The 17,086-nt window shown below is 42.7% G+C and overlaps 1 protein-coding gene across 7 annotated transcripts in view; it reads left to right on the top strand.

Annotated features, from left to right (window-relative positions):
* The window catches only part of FYN (FYN proto-oncogene, Src family tyrosine kinase), a 191,554-nt gene that overhangs the window by 150,950 nt on the left and 23,518 nt on the right, over positions 1 to 17,086 (top strand). For 5 of the 7 annotated variants that reach the window (XM_075923993.1, XM_075923991.1, XM_075923992.1 and 2 more), the window contains 4 exons: positions 4,364 to 4,528; positions 8,653 to 8,832; positions 16,189 to 16,265; positions 16,370 to 16,523. In XM_075923993.1, coding sequence (XP_075780108.1) covers positions 4,364 to 4,528; positions 8,653 to 8,832; positions 16,189 to 16,265; positions 16,370 to 16,523 — 576 coding nt within the window. Of the gene's footprint in view, positions 1 to 4,363; positions 4,529 to 4,977; positions 5,134 to 8,652; positions 8,833 to 16,188; positions 16,266 to 16,369; positions 16,524 to 17,086 lie in introns of all 7 variants that reach the window. The other 2 variants (XM_075923995.1, XM_075923994.1) reach the window with 2 other exon arrangements.

Here is a 17,086-nt window from a genome sequence, read left to right as displayed (position 1 = left end):
AGGTGAAAGCGCCGAAGCCCGGGGTCAGATGGGACTCCCCCACTGACCCCAACCTCTGCGGGTGTTGCCTCTTTGAAACACTCCCAGAGCATTCAAAACGGCAGTGCTGCACGTTTCAGCACCTTGCACTTTAAACAAAAAGCATATAATCTTTCCACGCATCCTGCACAGTCTCTTGATATTGACCATTTTTATGTGCACTGATTGGTCACTAGTACAAACAAGAAACCAGTTTAAAGAACTCAGTTGATTTGGCCAAAAATAGTACATGAAACTGATTCATACCTTATGAAACATAGTATTTTTTATGATAAAGGTTTTTTGCCAAAATTACATGTGTAAGGCAACACAGCTACAGAATTTAACTCTCACATGGGGCTGATGACTGACTTTGCTGGGGTTCCGGGTCCCCTGGAAAGGGAGGGTCTTAGGACAACCAGCCCTCAGTGTCATCTAAACTTCACCCTGCAGGGCTCTAGCAGGGCTTTAAATGGCTCAGGGCTCTAGCCACCACTACTGCCATGGGGCAATTGCAGCCCTGCTCTTGCATTTCAACGCCTGAATTTATTCTGCATTAGCAAGTGCTGACATATAACATGTTACAGAAAATTATTACTAGTGGACAAAGCAGACTCCATGTCTGCAAGTGTCATTAAACACAGTGGAATTAAAGAGAGAAATAATTTGACATGAAATGTATACTACTGCCTTATACATGTATGTATATTATATTGCCTATATTTTTCCACCGAATTAGTATTATATGTTCAACACTCTCCATATTCTAAGTATATAAAATAATATCTGATTTAAAAAAAAAGTAAAGAGGATGACTTCTGCAGTAATTCGTTTGGGGCAATGGATTATATTCCATCTATCCTTCAACATTTTTTCACTGCATAAAAATAATGAAGTGATATTTTTTTCCTATAGCCAGAAGTGCAAGATGTATTGTGTTGTTTTATCTTTCATGATTAGCTTCAAATTGTGTATACAATATACACAACTGAAACATCTAAGCTCTTGAATTGCCTTAAGAAAAGCTTTCATGGGATTTTTTTCTGTATCTTATATCCATACTCTCTTTTTTATGTGCCATTTTCCTGCCCTGCCCTGCTTTTTCTTCTTCCCTCTTCCTGATGGTCTTACCTGAGAGAGTTCTTATAACTTATGCTGCAGGTGATTTTACACAAAACAATAATTACTTAGACCCTTGGGTCCAAAGCATTTCTTCTAATCTCTGGTACAGTATCCTGACTTTCAGGGCACGCTTGCTCTGGGGAGTTTTTCGAAATAACTCCCCTTATTCCAAAATAACAAGACAAGCATCCACACTACCACTCACATTATTTCGAAATAATAACTCCTGGTTGTGAAGAGGAATAAACTTATTTTGAAATTGAAATAATAACTTCTGAATTAACTAAGTAACTTTTCAAAATAACCTGGTAGTATAGACATAGGCTTATGGATAAAGTTGTAATGCCAACTCTTACTCAGGATAGCCTGAGCTCAATCATTCTTTTCACTAACAGGGCACTTGAAGCTACAATTCCAGTCAACCAGGCATTAATATGAGGAGTGATGAGTTATTCATGGAAAAAATGGGTCTGGTCTATTCTTAGTAGGGATCCAACAAAGTCACGGTCCATTGTGGTCAATTTCACGCTCATAGGTTTTAAAAATGGTAAATTTCATTATTTCAGCTATTTAAATCTCAAATTTCATAGTATTGTAAATGTAGAGGTCCTGACCCAAAAAGCAGTTGGGGGCGGGGGTCCACAAGGTATTGAAATGTGGTTGTAGTACTGCTACCCTTACTTCTGCGCTGCTTTCAGAACTGGGGAGCTAGAAATAGGTGGCTGCTAGCCCATATCTGAAGTCAGAGCCACTGCCAGCATTAGCAGTGCATAAGTGAGGATTACATGGTGTGGTATTTCCACCTTTACATCTGTGCTGCTGCCTGCAGAGATATGGCCTCAATTAACACCATTTTCTGGCTGCCCAGCTTTGAAGGCTATGCAGAAATGAGAGCAGCGATACCATAACTCCCTTAAAATAAGCCCCCCCCAATAACTCCCTTTTGGGTCAGGACCCCAAATGGAGAAATGCTGGTCTCCCCATGAAATCTTTATAGCCTAGGATACAAGTTCATAAAAGACTAGATTTCACAGGCTGTGTCTAGACTACGGAGTTTTTCCGGGATACCGGAGGTTCCGGGTGGTATCCCAGAAAAACTCCACCGCGTCCAGGGAACATGTCTGCTCTTCTGACATTTTTTTCGGAAGAGCAGTCGAGCTCTTTTGGAAGCCCTGTATTACTCATTTTATGAGGAATAAGGACTCTTCCGAAAGAGGAGGTTTTTCCAAAATTTGGCCCCGTGTAGACGGGCCAAAGTTTGGAAAAGCTTCTTCCAAAAAAACAATTGGAAAAAGGTACGCAAATTGCAGAGCAGTTTGCATACTTTTTTCTGAAAAACAGTGGCAGTCTAGACATAGCCACAGGGAGAAATCAGATTTCATGTTCCATGACGCATTTTTTGTGGCTGTGAATTTGGTAGAGCCCTAATTCTTAGGCACATATTTTCCTTGTATATCAGCACTGAAGCGTTCCTCTCAATTAAAGGAGAGCAGGAGACCTGAGATTCCTAAATTCTGCATTATAGCCACCCAAAGTCAGGCAGAGGCTTTCAAACATCCAAAGGAACCCTCATCCTGACTGGTTTGGTGAAGATACTGTCAAGTGCTGGCACCTTCAGCTGCCCCTCCTCCCAGTGCTGCATATCTCCTGCCCTTTGTCTTGGAGTGGCTCTCCCCACCCCCACTTCCAGGAGCCTCCTGCTTTCTGTGCAGGGCAGAGGAGGGAGAGGAGGAGTTCTGATGTCAAGGTGCCCCCTCCCACTCAGTATCCTATCTCCACAGAGCAGAGAGGGGGCACAACAGGACTTGGGATGGAGTTTGCTGGCTGCTTTAGGAGTGGTGCAGGGCCAGGGCAGGAGTGAGCCTGCCTTAGCCCCACTGCACCATCATCCAAGAGCCACCTGAGGTAATCAGTGCCCAGTTGAAGCCCACATCCCGAACTCTTACCCCAGTCATGAACCCCCTCCTTCATCCCAAACCTCTGCCCAAGCCCTGAGCTCCCCGGCATCAAAACACCCTCCCAGAGCCTGCACCTAGAATCCCCTCGGGCACCCAACTACTTGCCCCAAGATCAGTTCAGAGCCCCTCTTGCACTCCAAATCCCTTAATCCAAGAGCCTGCACCCCACGTCACTGCCCTTGCCGGGTGAAGATGAGGGAGGATGGGAGAGGGAGGGAGGATGGAGTGAGCAGGGGGCGGGGCCTCAGAAGGGGCACAAAGGAGGTGGGACCAGGGTATTTGGGTCTGAGGTAGATCTTGGATTGCACTTAAATTCAGAAAGTGATCTCATGCTTAAAAAGGTTGGAGACCCCTGGTCTAGCACCTTGCCATTTACTGTTGTCTCTGTTAGTGGGAAAGTAATCTGGGCAGGGAGCCTTCTTGCCCAATATATTTTTTGGAAGTGGACTGTGCTATTACAGCAACATACAAATCATAATGATCATTAATAATAGAATGGAAAGCCTCAAGTTGTGTGAAAAGAGTCATTCCTGTTCCAATCCTATCTTCTGCTAACCTGTTTTCTGTGTGTTTTACAATGAGAAGTAGTGTTAATCTGTTCAAAAAAGAGCAGCTGTAATGTACCAGGGAGTAGGTGTTACTGGTCCCACCTCTCTGTGAATATACAGCCCTTGTCTACAAAGCTTTAGTTGAAGCTATAGCAGCTTATGCTTTCAGGTCTAGCATTTCCCAGTTCTGTTCCTGCATACAAAAACCTATAATTCCATAAAGTGCCTGCCAGTTTTTTGCCACTCAGTGGCTTTCAGAAAAACTGAAACAATTGTTACTTGTTTTTTTTGTTTTGGTTTGGTTTGGTTTGGTTTGGTTTTTTTTTTGTAATTCAATTTCACATGAAATATATAAATAACCCCATTTATGGGTTACCATTGGGTATTTTTAGATAAATATATTAATTTATACTGTACCAATTAATTATGAACATGAATTATTGCAGTATTACAAATAAAACCTGAGATAATACCAGGGCATTATCTCAAGCAAGAAAACAGTTGGCAGTCAGCTTCATTTCAAGAGAGTAGAAGCAGGTACTAAATTATTTCTTGTTCTGTCTCAAGTGAATATGTTTGTGTTCAATTTCTAATCTTCAAATATGCTCTGTTATGCTGCTAACAGCTGTTGTGAGTAGCATTGGTTTTATGCTTACTGTTTTTGTTTCATGTGTCAAACTTTTTTCTTTCCTCTTTGCTGCACTTCTGCTCCATCAGAGAGAGCTGCGGGTCTTTGCTGCCGCTTAGTAGTCCCCTGTCATAAAGGAATGCCAAGGCTTACTGATCTATCTGTCAAAACCAAAGATGTCTGGGAAATTCCACGAGAATCCCTACAGTTGATCAAGAGACTGGGAAATGGGCAGTTTGGGGAAGTATGGATGGGTATGGAGTGAACTATTATTCTAAAATAGTCTTCCTGTTTGGGAATTACAAGGTGGAAGGTGGAAGTCAAAATGTTGTGGCCAGCCCCCCAAAAAAAATTTTTTTAATTAGGAAAAATGTCTTAGACAACATGTCTCTGACTTTGAAAAATTTTAGTTGCAAACATCTGAAGTAATTTATAGTGAAAGAAAACTGATATCATATGTTCCTTTGAAAGGTTTCAGTTTTGACAAATTACCCTTGCCTTAATAATACATCAAGGCTTGTGGTCTTATCTTAATTAAACAAATGTCCTTTTAGCAAGATGTCATAAATTCCATACCTTCAGTTTCAAATGTGAGTGCTGGCAAATGAACTTCATGGCACTGAAGAGCAAATCACCTTCCATCTTTCTCAATGCATGCATAATTGTGGATTATAAGTATTTTTATTAATTTCCTTTCCCATAGAGAAAGCTGATGGTTTGTGTTTTAACTTAACTGTGATTGCTTCGAATCATACCCCACAAACTGTTGGATTGGCTAAAGATGCATGGGAAGTTGCACGTGATTCATTATTTCTGGAACAGAAGCTTGGTCAGGGGTGTTTCGCTGAAGTGTGGCGTGGTAAGGCAGAGAATATGTTTTGTTTTGGATGGATCTTTTCAGGCCATCTTAAAAGAAATAAACCTTTTGAGTACAGATTTGTAAGCAAAACACTTAAGTTGTGTGAAGTATTGCCCTGTGTCTGTTGAAGTGATCAGAGAGATTGTTACGATCACCACAGGGCAAACATTGTGTTTGCTTTCTTCCACTGACATTCACTCGGGCTATGTCTACACTCGCAGCTTCTTGCACAAGTATGGCCGTTCTTGCGCAAGAATCTGCAGAGCGTCCATACTGCCCGCCCGCTCTTGCGCAAGGAAATTTACAGTACGGTGTGGTAGGAGAGGGCTTCTTGCTCAAGACTTACGCTCTTTTTTTAATTGGTGTAAGCCCTCTTGCGCAGGAGCTCTTGCGCAACCAGGCAGTGTGGATGCTTGGCAGGGATTTCTTGCGCAAGAAAGCCCTATGGCTAAAATGACCACCAGAACTTTCTTGCGCAAGAGAGCATCCACACTGCCATGGGCGCTCTTGCACAAAAGCACAGCTCGCACATGGCAGTGTGGACGTTTTCTTGCGCAAGACTAATTGCACAAGAACGCGCAAGAAGCTGCGAGTGTAGACATAGCCTTGGTGTGAGGGATTTATTACTTTACATTTTATTAATTGCTTTAAATATACTCATATGACTAAATAACTAAGTTTGCTAATGAAGCAGAAGTAATACTGAATGTGTACAGCAAAACTGTTAATTAAGCAGCTGGTCCTAAAAGCACATAGGTGTGTAAAGTTCCTCACACAGGGAAGTCTTTACAGAATCAGGCCTTAAAAGAGCCACTTCCCCATTTTAAAAATAAGTGAATGTGGAGATAGCTGACTTTGCCAGGCCTGTTTTTCCATGTGTTCCTTTCAGCAGTTTAGTTTGAAATTCATATCCCCTGAGTACAGAAATCTGGGGATTGGGAGGACAAAGTATGGTCTTCACAGCTGGGCCACAGCTTTTGAAAACAAGGGATTCTTGCAAATGGTCAATTCAGTATCCATGATCCTGCTCCCACTCCTGTCACTTGCCCAGTTTCAATTATACTCTATACAGCCCTATCAAAATTAATTTAAAAGCTTCCTGGTATGCTAAAACATCATCATTAGCAATTTTATTACCTAAGAATCGTGGGCCAGTGTGGTGTAGCTCTTTTGTGCTACTGCAGTGACACAAAGCAGCTATAAACCCATCTCAACTAGTTGGTTAAACTGGGACTTCACAGCTGCTTTGCATTGTGAGAATGGTGCAAAACAGCTGGATTAGACCAGTGAATCTGAGTATTTGTTTAAATGCTTTGGATAACAAAATTGCTAATGACCTATAATACAAAGGAAACCAGCTGTATTTTACATTAATGTCCATAGGAAATGCCATCAATCTATGACTGAAAATAAAGAAACACATACAAGGGGATTTGTATAAACTTTCCTGAAAGTTTCTGTAACTTAAGTGAATTGCTCTGAATGTCATAGATTTAAATAGTTAGAATCAACTTCAGCTGCAAATATAATACAATTTGTCCCAAATACTAGTACTTAAATATACTGCAATCATAGTTTTAAGCAGTGCAGCTAACAAAATAAAAAAGAAATGCAAGCACAATTAAGAACATGTCTATAGTAACAAATAGATAACATGTGGTAATAATCTGATCGATCCTAAAGCAGCACAAAATTTGAATTGATTAAATACTGAAAAAACCCTCAGATTTTGCTAATTATCCATTAATAATATATTTTAATAGTAGGCACCCAACTATTGACAAAATACTGCACATAAGTGTATCTCCAATAATGGAAATTACTGCTAGTGATGGTCACAATAGCATATGAAAATAGAAAATTATAATAAAAAATTATAACTATTTTAATTAAAAATGTAGTGAGGTTCTGGGGATTTTTAAACAACCTTTTAATTTTGATTTAAAAAAACTGGAGAAATTTGGAGAAGAGAAAATACTTTTACAATGGAATCACAAACCATGCATCCCCTAAAGGTTGATAGAATGAGTTTGGGGATATTTTAATAAGTCAAGAATAAATAGAGAATGTGTAATTAATTTGACATGAAGCTGGAGTGAAATCCTGGCTTCCTTGATATCAGTGTCAAAACTCCCATTGACTTTCATGGGTCCAGAATTTCACCCTTAGTATACATGTACATGGCATTTAAAAATGTGCTGTTATTCCACAAAGTCACTCTGTAAATGGTATTGTATGTATCTCTTTTTCAGTGAGTCCATATAAAATGCATACAGTTTTGCAGGTGGTAAAATTTTCTGACAACCCTGCAATGTTCCCCCTGAAATCTAAAAGTCAAGCCAGTGTTCTTTCCAGCTTGTATTTCACTACTTTATCTGTAGAGACCTACCAAATTCATAGTCCATTTTGGTCAATTTCAAAGACCTAGGATTTTCAAAATTATAAATTACATAATTTCAGCTATTTAAATCTGGAATTTCACAATTTTGTAATTGAAAGAGTCCTGACCCAAAAAGGAGCTGTGAGGGGGAGGAATCACAAGGTTATTGGAGACAGGGAAGGTGGTACTGCTACTGTACTGCTGTTGCTGGCAGAAGAACTTCCTTCAGAGCTGGGCATCTGGAGAACAGCTGCTGCTGGCTGGAATCCCAACTCTGAAGGTAGACCCACCACCAGCAGCAGTATTGCCACCCTTACTTCTGCACCACTGCCTGTAGAGCTGAGCTTTCAGCAACCACCAGTCTCTCACCACCCAGCTCTGAAAGTACCAGCAGAGAAATAAGGGTCGCATGGTATGGTATTGTATCTATGCTGCTGCTGGTGAGGTGCTGCCTTCAGAGTTGGGTTCCCAGCGAACATGTGCTTCTCTCTGACCACCCAGCTCTGTAGGCAGCACTGAAGTAAAGGTGGCAATACTCTGACCTCCCCCCCGCCCCACACACACAATAACCTTGCAACCCCCTATAATGGCCTTTTGGGTCAGAACCCACAATCTGAGAAATGTTGTGAAATGTATATAGTATAGGGGAAAAGCATTAAAAAAACAGAATTCACAGTGGGAGACCAGATTTCACAGTCCATGACACATTTTTCATGGCTGTACATTTGGTACAGCCATACTTCTTGGAAAGTGCTGGCTATGTAGTAGTAATGACCTAACCAGCCCTATTCCTGAAGCTTCAGTGACATCATTGATACTGTCTTATAAAGCAGGTGGGAAAGTGTTCATTTCCACATCAAGAGTTCTTATTCAGGCAAAACTTCTACTGACGTCAGAGCCTGAGTAAGGATGGAGGGCTCAGGCCCAGTATTGATAATGGAAATGAAAAATACTATTTTGCCATAACAAAAAAGGACTAACTCGATAGGAAGAAGTGTAAAGAATAAAAAGAAAAAAAACATAAAGCAGTTTTAAAAATAAAAGTAATATCGGTGTCTTTGCACTTAACGTTAGAAATTTGTCGTCTTTACCAGACAGAAGGATGTTTAATATAACAAATATATGTGGACTGTTTGTAGGTACGTGGAATGGAAATACGAAAGTGGCAATAAAGACTCTGAAGCCTGGCACGATGTCCCCAGAATCCTTTCTAGAAGAAGCTCAAATCATGAAGAAGCTAAAGCATGACAAGCTAGTCCAGCTTTATGCTGTGGTGTCTGAAGAGCCAATCTACATTGTCACAGAATATATGAATAAAGGTAAAATAGGGCTTCTGACCTCAGGCCTTATCAATAACATGCTTTTTTGTATGTTCAAGCACTCTGGGTTGGTGGCTGCGCATGCACAGTGTAAACAAAATTGGACTGAATTCAGTCCTGGGCGTATGTAGGCACATATTACTACTCCAAATCAGAATTGGGTCCCAAGAATTGAATACATTTATATGGTACAAGATGCACACAGCTTGAAGAAGAAAATTAAACAGGCAGGTGTAGTGTAAGTGTTCCAGTTAAAGTAGTATCTTATCCTTCTTAATGACTAGGGATGTAAAATCCCGTTTTATTAGGTAACTCATTAAATGTCATGTTTAACTAATTAACTGCTTAATCTGTGGGGAAGGAGGCGCACCAGCCCAGCACACTGCCTGCCACAGTCAGGGGCTGCTCCAGCTGGGCTGGTGCACCCCTGCTCACATTAGGTCCCACCAAGCTGGACCAGCCTTCTGCCTGCGGTGGGTGGCATGCTGCTCTAGCCCCCACTGGTCAACCATAATCAGGAAGTATCACCTGGCAAGGTTGATGCTTACTGGTTAATGGGTGAACCATTCACATCCCTATTGATAACAAGAGTTTCAGATTTTTTTACCATTGATTTATATTGTACTAGACATTTACCCGGTGTTGCTCAGGTCCTTAACTCAATTTTTGTTTTTCGGAAAATGTACATGCTTCATTTGAATCATTGCTTTGCAATGGGGCTGCGAATCAGGGTTTCAGTATGCAGGCTACCCAGGGAGAGAGGAATACCCTGCCCTCTTTCACAGCAGCACCTTGGGGCCTAGTGAGAACAACTCTACTTGACTGCTGCATCTCCAGTAGGTATAGCCAGGGGAGGGGTGCATGTTCCCTGGCTGTGGCAGGTCTAGGTTCGTCTGCCCCCATGCTCCGCAGCCAGAGTGAGGAATGCAGCAAACTGCACTTTCCCTTAGCTCCCTGATGAAGGGAAACAGCCTGCGATGTCCCTGTATAAATCTGGAGGGATGCCTCCACCTCCCTCAAAAGGTGCCAGGAGGCTGGGAGCCTTTCACCTGCCTGATTCTCTCTTTTCTGTTAGGTTTGATGAGATGCAATCCCATTCCAGGCACATCCCATTTGCCTGGCACAACCAAACTGTTACCTTGGTTTAAAGTGTATGTGCATGTCCTTTACAAATGATGCACGGAGCAGTCTAGCTCTTACCATTTAGGAGGAGTTCTTGATCAGACAAACACGCAAACACAGTTGGACAAACTCTCTCAAATATATGTTGTTGTAAATGATGTTGCTTCAGGATGTTCGTATTGAATCTCTTGTCAGTGTTCATGCTGATTCTTATAGGACACATGCACTGTTCTCAGAAGACAGCTTAAATATCAGCCTGCTCTATGTACCATTGTGAATCGGTGGTTCTCACATTGCAGTCTGCTGACCACTAGTGGCTTGAGCTCAACCTCCCCACTTTTTCCCACAGCAGGGAGCACACCTTGGCACTCCAGCCTCGCAGTGCCCTACCCACAAGGTTTGAGCACCAGAACCAGCTTCCTACTGGGGGGTGGAGGAAGAAAGCCCTGAGCCTTGCTGCTGGATCTAGCTCATGGGAAGAGCAAATGGCTCCATGCACTGCACCACCCACCCTTCCGGCTGGAGCAACAGCAGCGCATACATGCGCTCCCTCTAGGCTTTCCTGCTGCTTCCATTGCTCAGAATTGCGGTCAGTGGGAGCAGCAGGAGGCCATGAGTGGCAGGGGTGCATGAAGCCAGATAAGTGGCCCCCCCATGGCCCTAATACCCAGACCCCACACTCCATCCACCTCACTCACCCTCAGCTCACTGCTGTACCCTCTCTCCAGCCAGACACCCCACCATCAGCCCACTCCAGCATTCTACCTCCCACCCAGACCCACGCCCTCTTTAAATCCCTCCTACACCTCCATCCCTACCCCCACTCCCTGGCAGTTCGGTCCTGCACACTGAGCCCCTCATTTTTGGTCTCATAGCAGAGAATAAGAAAGCTCACAAAATCTATTAACCCTGGGACCCCAATAGAGTTAATCTGGCCGATGAAAAGCTCTGAACTTTGGTCCTCCCTGCCATTTCCCCCCTTTGGGGCTGGAGCACCAGGGGAGTGAGGGTCCTAGTTGGGAGCCACATCAGAGAGAGCTGGAGGTGTTGCCTCTCACTTTTGTGTGCCCCGATTGATTTTTCTGTGAATCAGTGGCCCCCAACCCAAAAAAGGTTCCCCACCCCTGCCATAAATGAAAACAACATTGAAACCTTTTGTGTTGGACATAAATTCATATTTTACTTTATTTAAAACAAAGTTTAGTAAGCTAAAATGACAAACTTAAAGCGCTTAATTGGTGTAATTCTTTTGATTTTGATTAATAATATTTCCTTTCTTATCAGTTGTATACACCCCCTCATGTGATACCTCCAGTAACCTAATATGAATAATTTGGTGTTTAAGGAATTTAGAGATAAGTGAAGGCATTTTGTCATTCTGGGTGGTTGGCTGGTAGTCCATGGAAAGGTTTGCATTGAGCAGGGTGGGCCGTAGGCCAAAAAGTTTGAGAACCACTGTTCTAAATGATGTGAACACATGCTTTTAGCTACTTAACTATCGTAACAATCTAGTAAAATGAGCAAAGGAAAACTTTTAGCTAACTTGTCAGTCAAATTTTGCACCAGTGCTGAAGAGAAGACCAAACGACATGTTTGTTTTGGAAAACTAAATGAACCAAATAAAGGAACAAGTTCTAACAGAATTTCATTACAGTGGAGGATACTTTTTACATTTTTAGTGGTTTCTTTTAGTCTATTCGGAGATGATTTTTTTTTCCTGGCAGGTGTCCCTCCCTGTCTTTCCTCAGAGGCATCCAAGCATTGCCTAACTTGCATATTACAATTAGGGATGTCAATGTGTAGTCCAGTAAATGATTAACTGATAAGCATTGGCTTATCAGGTAATCTTATCAACTACTCGCACTCTCCCTGCTGCCCCTCTCCCCCGCTGCTTCTGTATCAGAGGCAGCAAGGAGGGGAGTGGGAGCCAGTGCTCATGAGGAGCCAGCTTTAAAGGCTCTCCTTGAGCATTGGATCCACACACACACACGCTGCTGCCTCTGATAGAGAGGCAGCAGCATAGCAGGTGAGGGGGCAAGTTGGAGTCGATGTGTGCGGGGAGCTGGCTTTTGGCTCTCTGTGCATGTCGGCTTCATGCACCCGCCTCCTTCTCCCCTCCCTTGCAGTCTCTTTCAAAGGCAGCGAGGGGGGCTAGGCAGGAGCCAGTGCTGGGGGGGAACCGACTTAAAAGCCAGTTCCCCCAGCCAGTTCCCTCCCCTCTATGTTGCCCTCTGCCCCCCTTCACTGCTCTGCATACAGACCACCTCTGTTCATGGACAGGAGCTGCTGCCAACCTGCACTGCAACCAATCTGTGCAGGGAACTGGTTTTTAAACTGGCTCCCTTCACAGACCAGCTCCTGTTTGCCACCCCACGCTGCTGCCTCTGTATCAGAGGCAGCAGTGCGAGGATCTAAGATCCCTAATTACAATTAAAGGCTCTCAGTGCAAGTCCATGCTTTTCTTGAAAACTCACTCTGTTCTAGAAATGTTTCTGAAAGATGAAGCTTATTTTGGCTCAAACTTTACATAAGTTTTATTGTACCATTATGGACCTTTGGTTCACGGCTTTGGTTGAAGATTTAACCAAGGGGAAATGCCTAATCTTCTGTCTTCTCTATATATTTATTAAATCAGTTTCTTCACTTAAATACTTTCCCATCACTTCTCAGATGTTCAAGTAATGGGGGAGGGAAACAGGAGGCGTGGCTCTCCCTACTCTGCTGAAAGTGAAGGGGAATTCCCTGGTATGCTGCTTGGCAGGACTAAGAGTCATCTTGTTGCTACATGCCACCAATGCAAGGGAGTCTTGCCTGTGCCAGCTAGGTGTCAACTCCTTCCACAGCCAGCCTGTCAGCTACTCAAGCACTTCCCTCCCCTCCTCCCCAAGCCCTGCCAATTGACCTGTTCAGCATCTTTTCAGTGTCCCCCTATGATAATCAGCTGCTGATCACTGGATACATACACAGATCCCAGCTCTTCTATTTACTAGTTTTGCCTTCGCTCATTATTCTGTGTCACATGCATGAGTTCAATTATAGTAAAAGGAAAGGAAAATGATTTGAGACTGGAGATTCAAATAGACACGTGTGAATGATGGAAACAACTGTTTACATACATAACATGAGCTAGGGCTTATAATTTATTAATAGCAAAAGTAACTAGTAAAGAAAATTCTCACCCTAAAGCTCAGTCTTTCTAGTTCCGTGGGGCTAGCAGTCTTTCATGAAGCACCTCCACTCATCAAGGTATCGCCGCAGTGAATGGATTCTTCCCCTGTGATACATTGAATAAGTTTTTGGTCTGTTTTCACAGACAGAGTGATTCCCCTCTGTGTCATATTCCTTTTCACTGCCAAATGTTTTCAGTGTTTGTAGTTTATCTTGGATGGTTTTGCATTGACTTTTCTGTGTTGGTTACAAAGGTAGAAAATCAATCCATTGCATAACTGGCTAACCAGAGAGAGATGATGTCTCCCTCCCACATGAATGAGCCATCAGGGAGACCCATTTCTCCTGTGGCTTAGCACCCACAGACAATTTAGTGGGTGCAGTGAGAGCTCCTGCTCCTCTTTCAGTCTGCTTTAACCACTGCTTCTATTCAGTCCTCTGTTCAACCCTCCACTTTGTCTTCAACAATTGCACACTGCAGTCTTTGAAATGTAATGTCTTATTACATAGTATTTAATATATGTGCTACTGATTTCGATCTTTCAAGAAAATCCGTCTTTGTGAATTCTGGGTCTGTAGGCCTGCTGGGCTTCAGTCTGGTCTTTCTCTTGGAATAGGCTAAGCTAGGATCTGCAACCTTCCAAGGACAGAATAGAATAGAAGCCGGAGAGGCTCTTGAAGTCACATGATATAACCTCCCACACTGAGGCAAGGGAAGTCCAAGTGTATCTACACTGGTATTTGTCATCTGTTTTTAAAAAACTTCAGACACAGGGATTCCACATACTCCCTTGGAAGTCTACTCCAGAACTTAACTATCCTCATAGTTTGAAAGTTTTATCTTACTAACTCTCCCTTGCTGCAAATTAATCTCATTACTTGTCTTATCTCCAGGAGACGTGGAGAACAACCGATCAGGATCCTCTTTGTAACATGATTGAAAACTGTTATCAAGTCCCCCGTCTTTTTTTCTCAAGACTAACTATGCCATTTTTTTAACCTTTTCTCATAGGTCTAAACCTTTTATCATGTTTGCTCCTCTGGACATTCTCTAGTTTGTCCACAACTTTCTTAAACTGTGAAGCCCAGAACAGGAGACGATTATTCCAGCTGAAGCCTCACCAGTGCCTAGTAGAGTGGGACAGTCCCCTGCTGTGTTTTACATTTACAACACTTCTGTTTATTGGCCTTTTTCACACCCACATCACTTTGCTGACTCTCATTCAATTCGTAAACCACAACCCACCCTCCCCATCTTTTTTTTCAGCAGTGCGACAAGTTGAACCTCTCTAGTCCAGACCCAGGGGCGGATATATGGCAGGGTGAGTGGGGCGGCCACCCTGAGCCCCGCGCTTGAAGAAACCCCGCGCATGCGCTGTGGTAAAGGGGGGTCCCATGAAATTGTGCTGCCCTGGACCCCACAAAATGGTCATCTGCCCCTGTCCAACCTCTCTGGTCTGGAAACATCTCTTGTCCAGAATTATTTTAGTTAGCTAGATGTCCACTTGTCATGGGTATGGCCAAGTTTTCTGCGGTCCTGGCTCTCAGTGTTCTGTGCTGTTATTTAGCTCTAATTTACCTCTAAATGTCCTCTAACAGCCCAGTAAGCAGTAGAAGGGTTGGTAATGCTGCTAGACAATTTTGACCTCCTGAGGTCAGGAAGATTCTCTTGTTCAGAACTGGTCAGTTACAGAAGGTCCTGGATTAGATAGGTTCAACTTGTACTGTTTAGCCAATTATTCTTGTTTTACATTTGTGCTCTTGATTGTTTTCTTCTTACGTGTAATACTTGCATTTGTCTTCAGTGAATTCCATCTTTTCGATTTCAAACCAATTCTTCAGTTTCTCTGATAAGCTCTACTGAAGTTTCAGTTTTTCTCCTGTAGTTGTTCTTCTGTTAGGTTATTGGCTGTCTCAATAAGCCCTCTTCTGGCTAACGGGTTCTATTCAGCCTGCCTGGTGCCGTTTTTAACTCGTTCTTCTCCCTGTATGGGGCAGTTGTCCCATCATGAGTCAGTGTTCAAAGATGTACAAAGATGCTCTCAGACGGGCCCTATCTCTTCCCAACAATCCTCCCTCCTGGAACAGCAACCTGTGGTCAAGAAAGCAGCAGTTCTTCTATTGACGCCATCTGTATTCCTCTCCAGGATGCTCAGATCCCTGCCTCTGGGATTTCTTTTAAAATTTTCAGGTCACTAAAGAGCTAATAAGGGAGTTGTTTTGACCCCTTGCTAGTCTTCCAGTCTTGGAATTGTGTGGATATTTTCAGCTGGATCAGGCCCAAAGAACATTAGCACCTGCATGAAAAGTTAGACCTATGTATTTTGTTAGTATATTTAGGAAAATTTAAAACTGACATGGGGATGGGGGCGGTGAACCATGGACTCAGGGAGACTAGTCTCTGGCCTGGCCCACCAATTATGCCTAAAGCCCCGCTCTGCCACCCCCAGTCCACCTCCAGAGCCCAGAGTGCCCCCCTCGCTGCCTGAGTACCTCTAAGCCTAGAGCACCAGGCAGGCTGCATGCCCCTCCCCTCCATCCCTAGTGTACCTGGCGAGTGGCACAAGCACCATCTCCTGCCACCCGGAGTCTTTGGCTGCAAGCCAGCCTCCAATAGTCCCAGCTATGGGAAAAGAGCCACAGCAGATGGCCAGTGAGAAGCAGAAGGGGGTCTGAGGAGGAGTATGAGAAGGGCCACATAAAAGCTGTGTGGGAAGGGCTTTTGATATCTGCCACCCATGAAAAACGGGTTGGTGTGTGGGTTTTTTTGTGTTTTTTTTTTTGTTTGTTTTGTTTTTTGGGTTTTTTTGGGGGGGGGTTTTTTTGCTTTAGTTACATAATCTTCCACAAGAAGAATGTAGTGAAGAATTCATTTGTAATTAACATGTATCTGCAATTGGGGCTTGTCTTGTTTTTGAAATATTTCCTTAATTCCAAAAACTTGACATAGTATCATTTCAGCCAAAAATATTGCTTTTAAATACTGTTCACTAAACTGAATCCTTCCCTCATTTATAATCTTGTTTTCTTAAAGTGGCTCTTCAGTGTTAACTCTTACATTTTCAGGGAGTTTGCTAGACTTCTTAAAAGATGGAGAAGGAAGAGCCTTGAAGTTACCAAATTTGGTGGACATGGCAGCACAGGTATGTCTTCAAAATTATAAGTAATTAACTGAATGTGTTTTGTATTGCAACTGTGTAGAACTTCATTTTTAAATCACACCTATTGAAAACTATGCTTCTAACAGGTTGCTGCAGGGATGGCTTACATTGAGCGAATGAATTACATACATAGAGACCTGCGATCTGCAAATATCCTGGTGGGGAATGGCCTAATATGCAAGATTGCTGACTTTGGATTAGCAAGATTGATTGAAGACAACGAATACACAGCAAGACAAGGTGGGAGCAATAACAAATGTAACCTTGAATATGGTTTTTTTTTAAACAGAGATAAAGAAAAAAAATGCTAAAGTACCAAGAGGTTGCTCCAGGGTCAGGATTTGACCTTCTATGAAAAAAAAAACCCATGTTTTAATTCCTAATCCTGATAGAGATCTGAGAGCTTTGCTGAGGCAGTACCTAAAGCCCAGGAGAAAAGGAATGTGTAACTGCTTAACTGTCACTTGTTTGGTTAATTCTGGCCAACCCTCAACTGAAAACAATATCATGTGAGTGCCCAAACAGATAGAGGACTCCTCTCCTCCCCGCCTCCCCCTGTCTTCACAAGGAAAGCTGAACAATTTAAAAAAAATCTCCTCATTTATGTGTGTAAGCTGAGGCACGCACTCATACACATATTCTAATTAAATGTATGTTTTTCTTCTTGTGTACACTGACCATTGTAAATATTGCTGTGCTCTACTTAATTTTTCTTGGGTTTTTGTCCATTTTGGAGTAAGTTACTTTTATCAAGTACTCATTCTTTAATGTAGCTGCGTGTCTGAGAGCACTATTTTCTCTGG

The sequence above is a fragment of the Pelodiscus sinensis genome, chromosome 3, assembly GCF_049634645.1.
Source record: "Pelodiscus sinensis isolate JC-2024 chromosome 3, ASM4963464v1, whole genome shotgun sequence".
Taxonomy (NCBI): Eukaryota; Metazoa; Chordata; order Testudines; family Trionychidae; genus Pelodiscus; species Pelodiscus sinensis.
Note: the sequence above shows the minus strand (reverse complement) of the source record. Positions and strands in the feature narration are given on the sequence as shown.